Source organism: Salarias fasciatus, chromosome 6 (genome assembly GCF_902148845.1).
Source record: "Salarias fasciatus chromosome 6, fSalaFa1.1, whole genome shotgun sequence".
NCBI classification, from domain to species: Eukaryota; Metazoa; Chordata; class Actinopteri; order Blenniiformes; family Blenniidae; genus Salarias; species Salarias fasciatus.
Window position 1 is genome coordinate 12122069 of NC_043750.1, and position 16204 is coordinate 12138272.

The window sequence follows — 16204 nt, forward strand, 5'->3', positions numbered from 1 at the left end:
TGCTGGAGACGATAAATGTCAAGAGCAAAAGTTGTATTTGTACAGCTTCCAGAGTTTTTGTGGGAGTTTTGACTTTGAATGTTTTCAATAGTAGTGTTATTTAGGTTTGTGTGTGCTAGTGTGCTTGTTATTCACTTCTTTAATGTAGTTTGAATCCAAGAAGCACAAAACACACGTGGGAGCTGGTGTGTCTTATCTGGACCAAAATGCTGGATTCCAAAACATTTTCATTTGTTTTGAAGGGATAAAGTCACACTTATGACTGTAGTCAGAGAAAGGGGATTAGGAATGCTTTATGTCGACGACTGCCTCCCACTAGTCATGTGATGTGTGTGTGTGTGTGTAAGCGTGATCATGTGACTATTTCATTGAGATCTGTAAAAAGCAGTGTGTGTGTATGCGTGTGTGTAACCTGGAGAGAAAAAAACAAAGAGAAGTCCAAATAGTTTTTTCTTCCTTTCGTTTTTTGGCTTGATATGAAGAAATTATGTATCAAAACGAAATATTGCGTTGAGATTTCACGTGACTCTGGGGTTTCTCTGATATTCTCCACATTGTTCGTTAGAACTTGTGAAATCAAGAGTTTCTTGGCGACTTGTCGTGCGTTTCTGTGTGTGTGAGAGAGATCTTCTGTGGCCTCTTTAGTTGAGTTAATTTCCCCTGACAGGAGGTCGTCTCTACCTCGTGCTCCCTGATAGTGAAAGACGAGTGCCCTCCAATCCGAAACCAGTGATACATGACTGGCTGAAGAAAAAGCGCTCGCTGCGCTCTCTCTCCGTCTGTCTCCCTGCCTGCGTCCCGACCAGAGCTCTGATCTATCCAGAGCTCTGTGGGCGTTCCCAGCACAAGTGCCATTATTACTTTCAGGCCATGGTATGTGCCACTGTCTTGTTTGATTCCCGTATTGCTCAAGTCGTCTCGGTAGTCAGGTGCACTGTTTGGACCATTGCTAATAGAAACAAAGGAAAGTGTTTGCATGACTAATCAAAGCCGGTCTGAAGTCACTGGCAAGGAGCAGTGCATATTCATGAATGTGACAAGTAACATTTATTTATCAAATGCATGATCAAGACCTATTGAGCCGTTTTGATCACACGACCCTGTATAATCCTCCCCTTCCATAACCACTATAATCAGTTGCTGCTGAGGTTTGAGTCCTGCCCTCCAAACACATAATTAAATAATCAAGTAAACAAGCACTGTAGGCTTTGTCACTTTTTTCAGGAACAACACCCTGAGGAGAGTGAAAAGACAGTGTTATCTATTCATACTAGAGCATGATATTGTCCTGCAGTGCAGGTTGACATCTGTCATTTCACATGAAAGAAGACCTGATAGGCTAATTAAGCGTGGTGAAACGCAGGTACGACACGAACTATATGAGATATAGATTTTTCAAAAACTGTCAGGATCCTGTTGGTGAGAATGCACAGGTGTTGTAATCTGCCGAGGTCATCTGGCTTTCCTGCCGAAAGTTACAATGCTGTTCTTGTAAAGTACGAGCTGAAATCGCAGCCTTTCCTGGACAGAACAGTTCATCTCCTACAGACCACACAACAGTAGCGTGTAGCTCGCACACTATTAATATGGGACCTTTCAAATATGGTATAGTTTATATGTAGCTGCTTTTAAACTGTACACCACATCCTAACAGTGCCAACAGAATTTCAGTGCAACGTTCTCAAGCTCCATTAGATTAGAAGTGAATGAGAAAATTCAGATTCATCCAGTTGACACAATCACTGTTAATGATCCCATTCAGTGAGAGGACCTGTATAAGCATAGCCTTCATAAAAAAAACATCTGATGGCGATCAGACTTCATCTGGAGCTCTGGTTGAATGTTTAGTGCTGTCAATAGAACGACTCCTCACTGCTCCTAGTCAGGATGGTTGTTAGGCCACATGGAGTCGGGCCTGCTGTGCTTCTATCAGATATGACAGATGTGTTACTGATACGCCACAGGAATGACGCATTACAATCGCTCCATCTGCACAACAATGTGAATTCAGTGCGCGCACAAACCCAGCGTGCAGTCGGAGCTACGCCCATCGTGAAGTAATGTGTCACGGCTCTGGAAGCCTCGGAGACGCCGCGTGGACTGGCTGCTTTATTCACCTCAACGGGTTCAGTGATTTCTGCTGAGCAACAACTTGTTGGTGTTTGGAATTCAGTCAGGTGATGTAAAGCTGTGTGAAATCAGTAGATTGGCCATAATCACATGAAGTGACTTGAAGCGATTCGTTGTTTTTTTTGTTACTAAAACTCAAAAACAAAACAAAAAAAAAAAAAGTTTTTTTTTCCCTTCTTGAGTTTCTTCCATCGTTCTCTTTATTCAGATGAGGTTGTGGTGTTGTGACAGATCGTGAGTCTCCTAAAGAAGAATGCATCCCATTCTTTCCACAAAAAGTGTTTAGTTTTTGATGTTTTTCAGTCGAAACTTTTTTTTGTTGTTGTTTTTTTCAGTTTTCTTTGGGTCTGAAGCTGTTGTCATTCAGCACTGGCAAAGCTCACTCTCGCTGGCATCTGTCAGGCAAGGCTGACAGCTCACATTAATGTCGTGACTTTAGAGGCCTTTATCTCGCTGCTTGCACCAATATAGTTTTAGAAACATTTGTGAAACAAAACAAAATAAGAATTGAATAATTTGCATGAAAATATTAGTAAATTATTACAATACATCATCAAGCGTTGACTTATCTCTTTCACACGTCCATTTTTTTTTTTTTTTACAGCCAAGGAGTAAATAAGGCAGGAAAGACTCGGTGTCATTGAGCTGTGTCCTCCAGTGATCCAAAACTTTGACCACACTCTGTAGAGCCGTCATCTGATAAGGCTTCCCTCTTAAATAAGGTCAGGACTGCAGTGACTTAACAGCCAAGTTACTTTGAGAGGAGAGTTTAAGCACCGAGGACCCAGAGTCACTTTTTCTTATATTACATAACAGTGTTTCTTGAAGCTGGGTGTGTGTGTGTGTGAGAGATATAGAGTGGTGCAACTGAATAATTAGTCCTATTTGCTTTAAAAATGTTGGATGATTTGCCAAGTGTTGGACTTAATTTGTGTTTCCTCGTCTTTTGAACTTTGAGTCTTTCGCCTGGTATCAATGCAGTCTGTGGCCTCACTGTGCTCCTGATGATCATTATACAACTATTGCTTCATCTTTATTCTACCATATTATTGTTTAATGATTAGTGTCGGACGAAAGTCACACAGTACAAAGCAGCAGCCAATCACAGGACCATCACAGAAATCTGATCACACCAAAGACAACATGGAGCCGTTAATGAGCCTAACATGCCGATCTTTTACATTTTGATTGTTTGAGGAAGCTGTGTATTCTGAAAACTTCCTGAAAACTCCAATATCAGATTGTATCAGAATCCATAAATCCATATTTGATTACATTACTTTCAAATGTCTTGTAGATGAAATGCATCAGATTCTGACGCTTCACTTACTGTATTTCACTTCCTGCAAATCTTAGAATAACTATAGGAAAATTCTTGGGACCAGAAAATACGAAGGTGCACAGTTTTTATGGATGCTGTAGGTGCAATGTTACTTATTTACCTCGGAACACAAACACACCGTCACAGATATCAGCAGATAGACTTATCTCATATTCTCCACCAGACTGGAAAAGCTGTCAGTCCCACCACGAGCGTCTTTGTGTTCATGTATGGGTGTTCCTGTACTCACAGTTCTTTGCCAGTAAATACAGAGTTTTGTACTTTGTGTGTGTTTTCCGTGTGAGTGTGTATGCGGATAGTCTGTCAGCCTGTTTTACCGACTACAAACTGCCGTCATTAGCGAGCCTGTGACTGGCTGCCACAGCACACTGGGCTGAGTGTCGACAGCGAGGAAACGCAAAGTTAAAAAATTGTGGGATTTCCAGCCTGTTTGTACATTTGACAAGTTTGAGTCTCACAAACGCGGCTGCAGCTCCGCTGGAAGGAAATCATAGTAAGTCACAGCAGCATCTTAACAACACACCCGTTGTGAGTGCGCCGCACACACACACGCCTTAAAAGCTGTCAGTGACAAAAGAGCTTTATGCAGCATCATTGCAGCTGTTTTGCTTCATCAATCAAACACAAACCAGCTCCAAAATAACCATCAACATATCAAAAACCTCTTGAAAGATTTCAGTGCGCCACAGCAAAGCTTCAGATTCAGCAGCCAATAATCCGTATCTGCCGACATGATCCATAGTGTCTGCTGCTGTAGCGGAGCCAGAGTGGGGGCAAGGGGGAGGTTGCCCCAGGGCCTATAAGGTCATGGGGCCCCCTTTCATGTGATGTGTTCACATTTAATCGTAAATTAATTATTATAATAAAATGTGCAGTGTGTGCGAGAAGGTATACGCATATGATCGTCGGCTCCAATTTGCCAATTCTTACATTACGACTGTCCATGAATGCATCAGAGCTGTAAGCCAGCGCTGATTGGCTGTGCGGCATTAACAAGTTTTTTCTTTGCACTTGATCTGAACTCTTTGGAGGGAAGTTAAACAGTATGCTAAACACTATGCTAGCCGCTAGCGGTACTACCCAAAACCTAACATCCGAGCCACTGGTGAGTCAGTGAAACCTTCAAAAATATTATCTTTATCAGAATGCTGTGGTCTTAAACACCTGCCTATTTGAATGTGCTTTGTGTTGCTCTCAACTATAACAGACCCCCGAGTCTTTTTTTTTTTGGTTCTAATATACAGTACGTGAATTCCAAAAGATATAGATAGCTTCCATCGCCTCCACAACCTCCTCAGCTGTGTTCATTTTATATTCAAGCTGTATCAAAAATGGTACAGATTTAGCCCGTGACTTTTTATCTGCGCTTTCAGGACCATGGACAGCGGACGCTCTGAGATTGACACCTGTCAGGCTGCATTTGTGTGTGTGTGTGTGTGCGCGTGCTTATGTGTATTTGTTCTTCAGAACAAGTTTGTGAACTGGTTTGTGACTTTATTCTGCTTTCTGAGGCATATAGGTTTGCTTGGCTCAATAAAAGTGAGCATTAGTGTGTTGTTTGATGGTCGGATGAGGTATTGTTTGAATGGTAAAATTACTATCATAAGGGCCCGAGAATGCTCCGAATTTACCGAGACCCACGCTCCGCCTCTTGTCTGCTGCATTTATGTTACTGTAATAACGTGCCAGATCTTCAGAGCACGATGCATTCTGCTGTGATCAGACTGTTTTAACTCTGCCACATTCAGAGTCGTCCAAAATAAGTGTTTTTATATTAAAACTTTAAAGATGTTTATACAAAGGGGACCAGAGGAACTGATTTACATTCAATTTTTTTCAAGCAAATAATGGGATTATGATCACACACTCTGAGAGGATTATGTGGCGCTAGAACAAACTCAACATTGCTTTTCTTTGATAGCCTCACAGAAAGCCGACTTGTCTCCCGAGTTCAGGTGAGGACAACAGTCTCTCAAAGGCTAAGTCTCGGTTTGATAAGAGGGGGAAAGAAACAACAAACGCATACCTCATACACTTTGTTGCATGACCGGGAACTCACAGTAGAATTCTTTCACAAAGCTGCAGGTTTTCACAAAAATATCACTTCACAAAATTCTTTCAAGGATTCCTGGTAAATGTGGCTCTGGCAACTTCTTCAACATTTATAAAAGCAGTATAAACTTGAGTGAGATCAAGTCTCCGGGAATCAAACAGCAAACTTGAATGAGATCAAGTCCTCGGGAATCAAACAGCAAAGCTAAGAATAAGCCAATTCAGTGGCTGCTCACCTTTTTATTTCATTTTTCCAGGAGCCCCCTCTCCTCAGGGGGGTGGAGGGGATTCAGATTGCAACCTGATGATCCACTGTCTGTTGTGAGGACCTGCATCCCTCTGAAAGCGCTGAAAACATGTTTATTAGAACAGCTTTAACTTTAAAAGACATGAATGTGACAAGAGGTAATGAATGAAAAGCTTTAGAAATATTTTCCGTTATGTCTTTTGTAAGCACACTAATGCGCGGAGCGCTAAGCTTGTGTCACCTTTAATGAAAAGTAATATTTGTTTTCTGGTTTGCAGTATAATCCCATCATGCTGTGTTACATTCAGCTTTATCTTGCAGGAGCACAGAAAATGTTAGGTGTAAAAACGTTGACGTGCAACTTGAGACACAATCTGAAGACGTGGGAGTAGTTCAGGTCATCCAAACCCTGTGGACACCTGCACATTTTCCAAAGTGTCGCACTGATCTGGGTTTTCCCTCGGAGTCAGGTTGTCACTCTGTGTCTTTAAGCTGTGTTTGGGTGTATATAGCAGCAGATCGTTTGTGTTTCTGTCCTCCCGTCATTCCTCCACTCTGATCATTTCCCCTTCTGTCAGCTCAAATGTCTTGATGAGACGTTTCTGCGTCTCTCTCCTCTCCCAGCGTTGTTTTCTATTTCCTGTCGACTCCACTGTCCTGCTGCCAACCTGCTGTTCATTCTTAATCCATCCACTCGTTTCTGCTTTTTGGCTTTCAGCTTTGTTTCCTGTGATTTTCCAGCCCTCTCTACCTCTCTACCCTCTACCTCTTCAGTCTCTATTTTTTGTTGTTGTTGTTGTTTACCATTGTTTCTATACTCAGATTCCCACCTCCCCTCTTTCTTTCCCGTTGGTCACACTTCCGTAGCCTTTTCATGAACGCCGTCAGCTATTTACAGTCTACTAAGAGCCTGACTCAGTCATCTTTTTTTTTTCCTTAACAGCATCCCACCTTTGTTGCATTGCTCCCATTATTTTGCAGCTGACCACAGTCCAGATGGCCTGCTTCTGTACGGAATATGCTTATTTAATCACCGGAGAGATTTTAACTGCAAACATGCAAAACCGTTAGAATCTCCTCCACTGTGCTTTATAGGTTATTGAAAATGTCAGGAATTTTCAGGTTGGGGTGTTGATATCTGTCTAATTTTCTAATTGATGTGGTAATGAACACAAATATAGTAAATGGAAAGTAACCCTGTCTTTCTCTCTGTGTGTCTTCTTTCAGGTCTTCTCTGACGTGCCCTCATTGCCTTAAACAGAGCAACACCTTCGACCCGTTTTTATGTATCTCCCTGCCGATTCCCCTGCGACAAACCAGGTGATGTAAAACACAAAGCGCGGTTAGTTCAGGATTAAAAAGGCATTCCTTCTCCATCAAACAGGAGTTTAGTGAAATTGTTGCCAAGTTGCACTTCACTGGGGACAACGTATTTTCATTATGTTGATCTTAAAGTCAGCAGTCGGTTCAGTGTTGCCAGCTTATAAATAATATTAGCTCTCTGTTTAGTTTACTTGTCAGTTCAAAAATTACTGACCGTCCAGCGACACAAAATGTCCCAAATCATTCACAGTGCATAAGCAAAAATTGTAAAAACAAGCTTTTCCTTCCTCAACACTGGACAAATAGAGTTGTTCCCACAAAAGCGTGATTAATTATAATGTAATTCTTAAAAATTACACATTTAGTTTAAAAATTGTATAACCATTGACAAAGAGCAACATGTCTCATTGCACAAAAACATTAACGTCTTCTCAGCTGTTCATATTATCGCAATCTGAAAAAAAAAAAGAAACCCGTCATTATAAATGTGACATTTATCGAATGTCAAGCAGCCCTGGTTGAAGGCAAAAAAGAAGCAAGAACAAAACAAATCCCCTACACACACACACACACACACACACACACACACACACACACACACACACACACACACACACACACACACACACGTGCACATGCATATGTGCACTTTTGTGGGAAGGCGTTGTGTGCGCTCGCAGCTTTTGGCCATGGACGTATCAAAGTGATAAATGTTGCCCATCAGAAGTCCCTGACCAAACACTTTGTGTGTTGTTTCCATTTTTAACTGCACCAGAAGCTGCATGTCAGCAAGGTCCTGCTGTAAGACAGTCCGACTTTGACACATGAAGACGGGAACAGAGGAAGAGCCGGAGAGGGGGAGGGGGGGTTTTATTTAGACGACAGAGTTACGGTTAAAAGGAGACATTGTGAGAAAGCGTGACAGCGTGTCTATATGCACAAAAAAATCTCAAGACTCTCGTGTTTTCTTACAATCCAAATGTGAAATATACTGTAAAACTCACCGTCCTGTTATAACAGTGTAATTTATTCCACTGTGACTTCCATGAATGTGACATTTGTCCCTGACCAAGGCTTACCGTCAACATTGTAGATATTCTTCATTTTTATCTTTTCTGCCCGCATTCCAGCCAAATATTTGACACTTGGGAAGACAATACAAAGACAGCCAGTGAATGAAAACAACAGTATCAGTTGAGTTGCTGTGTGTCTCACTTCGCTGGGAGTCGGTGTTGAATGAATCGTTCTATCTTCAAACATGCAGATGCCGCCGCTCAGCATCCTCTCTGCATGGCCTCCGCTCAGCTCCCAGCTCATTTCTGCAGCTTGACTTTCCTGACAGTGTACGGTCTGTTCCTGCAGCAGCCTCAGACCCACACACAGGGAAATTCATTCAGGTTTAGCGTCGACTCACTACTGGCCCTGCACTGACCTGACACACACACACACACACACGCACAGACACACATCTGCTGGTACACAGACAGAAACACACACACACACACACACACACTGGCCTCAATTGCACCGTCCTGCTGCAGCGGTATCCCAGCTGAATGCCTGATAAGTCTGAGGCCCCCCAGAGGAACGGCGGGCCTGTCTGCCGGCGTGGTATCGCCGGCCTGGGTGCCGCAGATAATACCAAGGTGGCAGAAATCAAAGGAGGATAGCAGCATCTCTGATCACGTTCTGTTGAAAATCTGACCTGCATCATTTAACCTTACACCATGTAACCTCCAGCAGTCATCGTTGATGCCAGTGTTAAATTGAAATATTACAATTCATTAAAAATCATCGCTCAGGTTGAAAAGCATCTTTCTATGGCTTTGTATGATTCAGCCCTTCAGGTATCACTGCACCGCATAACAAACAAAGCTGCTCCGGCTTCTGGAGAGGTTGATTGTTTGCGGTTTCTTGTTCCTCCCTTTATGGATGTTGGAGTATAGAATTACAAAGGTCAGATGTTTGAAGTGTTTTCAAGCACTTTACAAAAGGCTTTTTGTACATTTATCTGCAAGGCAAGAACACAAACATCCTCGTGTGAGGTCATATGTCTCTCATTCTACTGATATATACCCTTCAGGAGAAAAAACACTCATGCTTCATAACATACTGTTCCTAGTATAAGAATTTTTCAAGATCTCTTACTTGCAGCTTTAGAATTGAAGATATTTCTGTACTTGCGTACAATAATGTGGAAGCTAATGAGCAGTTGGTGTTTAGCAGAGAAAATCAGGCTCTTTAGCAGCGGGGAGCTCACAGGCTCCAAAAAGCCTGCAAGACGACGTCTCCATTCCCTGTTCTTCTGCAGTGTCGTCCCATGTTTCTCTTCTCATTTCATTTTGCATTTCGGTGTCATTTCGAAGTAGAATAAACAAAACAACTGCTCAGATCCTCCGGCATCTGCCCTGTCACACACACCCCCCCCCCCCCCCCCCCCCCCCCCCCCACTGGAGACACATTACTCACCTAAATAATGCATGATGGGAACCAGGAAGTGGAGGCATCAGCGATTACACCAACTTCATCCCAAATGAGAGGGCATGCCCTTACTGTGTCTCCTCGCTGTTGTTTTTTTTTCTTTTTTTACTCAGCACTCCATACTTTCTGTTATATCTTACAAATCCAGCCATCCATGTACCATTTTACTCCGCAGCTCTCCTTCCTTCTCATCTCTGCTTCCACTGCAGCAGCTGCTCAGATTGCTGTTAAACAGACATGTCTCAGCATCCAGCAGCTTCCTGCGGGACTCTCACCCCTGCCATGGTTTTGCTTGGCGTGTCCAGTCGCGCATAAATTGGAACAAACACAAGACAACAGTGACATCTTACGAAGGCAGCCTCCGAAAAGAGATGAATCGCTCAATATATCAAATCAGATGCAGACAAATGGATCGGTTGATGCTCAAGAAATTGGATTTTTCCAACACGGTGTCATCAGAGGAAACCTTTTTCCCTAAAACGTATTAGACATTGAACAGCTCAATAGTACATTTGAAAGTTTCATTTTATTGGATGCTTTGTCTTTCTGTTTGCAGCTTAAGCCCGTCTCTTAAACAAACAAACATGTTTTTCTACACAGTTGCATTCATCTCTTTCTTGCTTTTTCTGGAAGTTATATTTGTCTCCGCACAGTATGGGTGTGATGCCTAATCGTGTGTGTGTGTATTTGAGGCTTGCGTAGGATCCATAAATAAATCCACGACGTCAGAGTGGGTTCAAAATGTGTTGAAATATAAAACTCAGATAAAGCGGAAGTGTAAAGTATTTTAGGACTTAGGACTAGGTCTCATCAGATTTCTCTCTTTTTGTCTGTATTCCTTACTCTGCACACACAGGTTTACATGTTCTCTCTGCTCACGCCTCGTTTTTGCCCCGCAGGTCGATGTGTGTGACGCTGGTGTTCAGCACCAAGGGTCAGAGGTATCTGCGAGTGGGGCTGGCCGTGCCTCTCTTCGGTTCACTGTCCTGTCTGAGAGCCATGGTAGCAGCAGAGGGCAACATCTCCCCAGACCAGGTACACACACACACACACACACACACACACACACACACACACACGTAAAGTGTGTGAAAGTGAAATAATGGGTGTCTGGTTATAAGCTTGTTATTCACTCTATGATGACCAGTTTTAATGAGGACAAAATGTGCCTCTTTTGCCTGAAGTTTTTTTTTTTTCCCACCACTCCACCCTGATGACTATGGAAACAAGGTCACTGATTATATTTCAAGTTTCTCTCTTGACTGTCTGCGACAGCGGAGCGCAGGATGGACAGAGACATTCACACACTCGCATTCACAACTCCAGACGAGATACGGTTTGTCTCAAATGTAGATTTTCGAGACGGAGAAAAGGGAAATGCTGAGACACGGGACCCATGTGAAGCAGCGCCAGATTCTCTGGACATGGCCGTGGAATGGTTCACTCCTCGTCGGTCATCATCCTTGAAATAGTTTCTCTGGAGTAGCAGAGTGGGTTTACCTATTTATATGTCTATAAACGTGAAATAAAGCATGGTGGAATGGTTATGGTGAACACTGAGGTAGATGTGACTGAATCCCTGAACATTAAAATATAATAAACTATGAAAATTGATAGTTTCCAGATAATACATTGTAGTCTGCTGTGAATCCAGAAGCAAAACGAGGAAGTTGTGGTGCCACAATGTGATTTGTCAGTATGCTTTCAACATATTTTATCATGTTTAAATGTCACATAAAGGTTCACGTGTATGTCTTTCAGTATTGAAGTGGCTTCAGATGGCACTGCAGGTTCTGTGATATTTAAATAAATGCCCCATAAAAGGTTAAAGCTGGAGGAAACCGGATGGAATGTTTGACAATTATAACAAGAAGTTTTAGTAAAGTTGCTTTCAGTTAAGTGATTTCCGCTGTGTTTGCAGGACAAATGGCGATATATTCCATGTTAATCTGGTAATCTGGAAGAAAACTAGAAAGAAATGAAAATATTCCAGTTGCTGTTCACCTCTGTACCTCCGCCTCTTGCCATGTCCACCAGTGGTGCCGGTGTGTGTTCACGTCGGGTGGTGTGTGTTCCCAGGTCATCCTCTCGGAGCTCTACTCAACGGGTTTCCAGCGATCGTTCTCCGACGACGACGACCTCACCGCGATCGCCGACAGCGACGTCGTTTATGCCTTCCAGGCTCCGCCCCTCTCCGGTCGCGGGGGCTCCGCGCCGCACTCAGGTAACCACGGCAACGGCCCTGTCCGTCACGAGCGCCGCAGACCCCGAGCTTCCCACACTCGTTTGGCAACGCTTGCCCAGTCCTCATTTCCAATTTTCTCCTCCTCAGCTTCTCTCTGGCCTCTTAATTAACTTTTATTCACGCAGATTCGCGCTCGGGCTTGTAACTGTTTTTCACTCTCATTGAGCTCTAATGTTTCATTACCAGACCACAGTGTTTTTCAAAAGGGAGACATTTTACTTTGTTTTTGGCGAGGGACTGTCTGCTGCGTGTTTTTTTTTGTATTTGCTCTTTTCACTCTGTTCCTTTAATGGCTGATAGCACCCAAACAAATTAAAGGCTGCGTCTGAACAGGAGCTTTAACCCAGAAAACGTCGACTGAAAAAAGGGAGAGAGAAAAAAAAAAAAAAACAAACCTGTCTCACCTGGATGAACCTCTACAGATTGAATAAATTGAATAAATGTCTAAACACTTCTGAAACTCAGAGAAGTCTCTTTGGGAAGGAAAGACAATTCGTCCTTGCTGGTGGGGCTCTTCCTCTCCGTCTCTTCTTCCTCCATGAGGTGGACCATGAAGTGACAGAGCAGTTATTTCTCATTACATCCTCAAATTGGAGAGCCTCGTGATGTTTCGTCAGGACTGCATCCCCGCCGAGCGTTTACGCACACTTTCAATCAAGCGTTGTTTTGTAAAGTAGAGCTGAGTGAGCGTTCGGCGGACGTGTTGGCGTGTCGTTAAAAATGAATTATCTTTGGCGGCCCGAGAAGGAAACATTAACGTGCAGCATCTCTGCTTAGGTCGAGTCTGAAATGAACCATTTGGGTTCAGAAAGCGATTTAAATGTCTGAGCGTGCAGATAAAGAGAAGGAATGACTACAGAGTACAGTTTAACCAATCTGGAGCTTGAAAATGATATATGTTGGACAAAAAGCCCAAGAATATACTCATTGTAATTAGACGGATTAGTTTGATTCACAGGAGAAACCAGACTGAGATTCAATAAAACTGTTCTCTGAATTAATACATATTGTCTTTGTATTTAATGTGAGTGTGAAATTATGTTGTAGTTAGGGAAGTTTAATTCAAACGAGTCGACGAGTTTGAAAGAGGAACACTGTCAGACATGGTCTGATACCTGGTCTGTGCCTTCAGTTGTTTCCTGGCCGTTTTCAGTCTTGCTGTACGCGTGAAGGATCTTTTTTGTTTTTTGTTTTTGTTTTTTACAAGTCAGCTCAGAATTTCCTCTTCTGCCAGCTGACTTCTTTACTTAAATGTGTTTTGATTTTAAGAAACTTTTTTGATGGTTACATACACTCAGATATGCGTCTTCCCTGTCTCCGGTTGTCACTACTTGTTCCCTCCTCCTGTTCTGCACCACGGCTCAAACCATTGCAGTGCAGCTGCTCTTTCACTAATGGCCCTCCGCCACTCTTACAATATCGAGACCTGTGTTTGAAAGCCAAGCGGCCATTATTTTAATAGATCGATGACCAAGTCTGTAAGGAGCTTAACTGAGTCACTTTACCACTGAGATTGTGGGGATATTAATAGGAATCTCTCCGGGTTGCCAGTTCGTCGAGTTGCGGTTCGCCTTTGTTGGCCAACCTGCTGCCCAGCGAGGCTTTTATGGGGGATTTTGTTACCCCTGAAGAAGAAAGACGTGAATAATTCACTCCCACGCTCAAAGTGCTCATGAAAAATTAAGACTCTTCACTTTCTCAACAGGAGGCATGTCTATTGTCACTTCACACAGTGAAAGCACTATCAGAGTGCCGGGAGACGGGGCACTCATCCTTCGCTTTCACTCACTCAGCCACACGTTTCCATCGGGGGTCGGCGGTGAATTCGCCGACTTCCGATCATTTCCTCGAGACTCACTGGAGCTGAATCAGAATCACGATACCAAACCAAAACTACACCGCCTTCCGTTTTCTCATTGTCTTCGTGCTGAAAAATTGATGTTTGTTTTTTATTAGTCTTGCTTGTTTTCTTCCACAGGGAGCTCAGCGGAATGTCACTGTGAATAGATTTATGAGTCCATCACTTAAGTAACACACACACACACACACACACACACACACACACACACACACACACACACACACACACACATACACACACACGCTTGTTACGAACTGTAACCTCGGCCTAACCTCAAAACATGTCTTCACCTTCATCGTTTGTCTGTCAGTTATGTTTCTGTGTCACTGCAGGAACATTATATCGACTTGTTCTCATATCCGACTGACTCACTCTGAACTCTGTAAATGCCACTTTCCTGATCTTAACCTTAAAATGTGGCTTCACTTGGAAAATATAGTGATTGTTTTTTCCCCTTGATTTGTTGTACGATCAGGTTAGGGATCCCTGCGAGCAGAAGAACAGTGAAAAACACACACACACTCTTACAAATGAGTCTCTAGCAGCAGCGCAGCACCATCCATCTGTACGCTGAAAGGTCTGATCAGTGTGTCATTTAAGGCCACACCGGCTTCTCCTGAAGGGAAGGAAAAGAACTGTTCACTACAACGAATATAGGTCCTCATAATATGAATATGTTAACATGTTTCAGTGTCCACACACACACACACACACACACACACACACACACACACACACACACACACACACACACACACACACACACACACACCAAGTCAAGTAGGTAATGAGTCCTTTAGAACTACACTGGAGACCCTCGTGAATGCCCCTCGAGGGGAAGTCATGCCTGGCGCGCACACACACACACACACACACACACACACACACACACACACACACACACACGCACTTGCAATAAATCACATTTAAGTTTTCACTGGTAAATGTGACTTTTATTCTTGTGAGGGTTTCATAAAAATGATGAATGATTTTTCTTCGGAATAATTCATAAGATCAAAGCGGACTCGATTCCAGGATATCGTTTCACGTCTGGGCGTGTAGCTCTGTGAACTTACACACTCATTACTGCTGCGACCTCAGCATGGTATTACACAGATAAAAGATAATAGAAGAAAGTGTTTTTTTTTTTTTTTGTAAACATTCATTCCTCTTTAGAAATCACGGTTGTTGGAAACTGCATTTATGCAAAACACTGGGAAAGTTTTAATTATGATCATTTCAGGATGGAATGAAAGAAGGTCACAAACAGCCCCGTCTTCTCACGGTTTGACAACTCAGGGAATTAAGCACTTCGGTGTCTTGTGCCTTATTAAAACTGTTGGTTGACTGAATTTAAACAAAGTGATAATATTGTTGAAGGCAATTGAATTGTTGCCGTGGTTACCAAGGTTTTTAATTGAGGAATTCTTGAGTTCGAGGGATTTGTGTGGAGTCGCTCTTCTTCACCGTTCAGTAAAAACAGTGGCTTCTCAAAATAATCAAAATAACACTGGTTTTTAAAGCTTTGGTTGAACCAACGCTTCATTTTCCTGAAGAGACTTACTGATTTCTGTGCTATTGGCACATGTAAGGAACGCTGCTCTATTGTTTTTTCATGTGTCAGATTAGGATTACCATTGCAACACTTCATTAGTAAAACGAACCGGATCACGTTCTGTCTGAGCAAGCAAACAATCTAATAGGATCAAGAAGTTATGAAAGCTCGGCTGCCATAAACCGGCTGTCCCGTGTGTCTTTTCTTTTTTATTAAAGCTTGAATAAAAAAAAAAAAAAAAAAGATTTTCATGACAAATGGCTGAATGGAAGGCCCATAGGTCCAGCTGAGTGAAGGATAGCTCTGACTCATGAAAGCCTCCGTGTTTTGTTTCTTTTTCATTGAGGAGGTGTGACTTGCTTTTTAAGTCTTCCTTTCTGGATTTCACTTTGAATTGTTGTGAAACTGTTGTCATTCATAACGGAGACATTATCTTGTCCTCATCGTAGTTTCTAGACTTGAAGTTGTACTTCATTTTGCTTCTTTGGCCGATGATCCATTCAGAAGTGACTTTTTAAATTAAAATATACAGATTACGTTTCTTATGTATTCTATTAGAATAAAAAATGGAACGTTAATGACACATTTTATTTTGAAATACTTGAAGCGCACATCTGCTTTCCATCCTGTACCAGACTTTCTGTTGAGCTTGATCCAGGAGGGCTGCGGCGTGCGGGAAAATGAAATCCTTGAAGATTGTTCCGCAGCGCGGCGCAGCCGCATGGTGGCGAGTGTGAGCCAACAATAGAATCACCAAAAAAATCCTCCTCCATCTCCACTGCCTCTCGGTAATGATGTGCTGTGTTGGAGGTTTCACGTGCTTACTTGTGTTTTGTCCTTTATCCAAGCTTCTGTGCACTTTCATAGTGTACAGCTGTAATTACAGTAGGTAAGTTACACTGTGTGATGGAGGAGAAATTTATCCTGAATGTTGGTTGAATGTGGCAAAAGGCTGATGGTTTTCTGAG

The 16204-nt window shown here is 42.7% G+C and overlaps 1 protein-coding gene across 1 annotated transcript in view; it reads left to right on the plus strand.

The window, feature by feature from the left end:
• Positions 1 to 16204, plus strand: part of usp43a (ubiquitin specific peptidase 43a) — a 107260-nt gene that overhangs the window by 45740 nt on the left and 45316 nt on the right. Inside the window, exons 4-6 of the mRNA XM_030093978.1 lie at positions 6999 to 7091; positions 10475 to 10610; positions 11655 to 11799. Of these exons, the coding sequence (XP_029949838.1) occupies positions 6999 to 7091; positions 10475 to 10610; positions 11655 to 11799 (374 nt within the window). The remainder of the gene's footprint in view (positions 1 to 6998; positions 7092 to 10474; positions 10611 to 11654; positions 11800 to 16204) is intronic.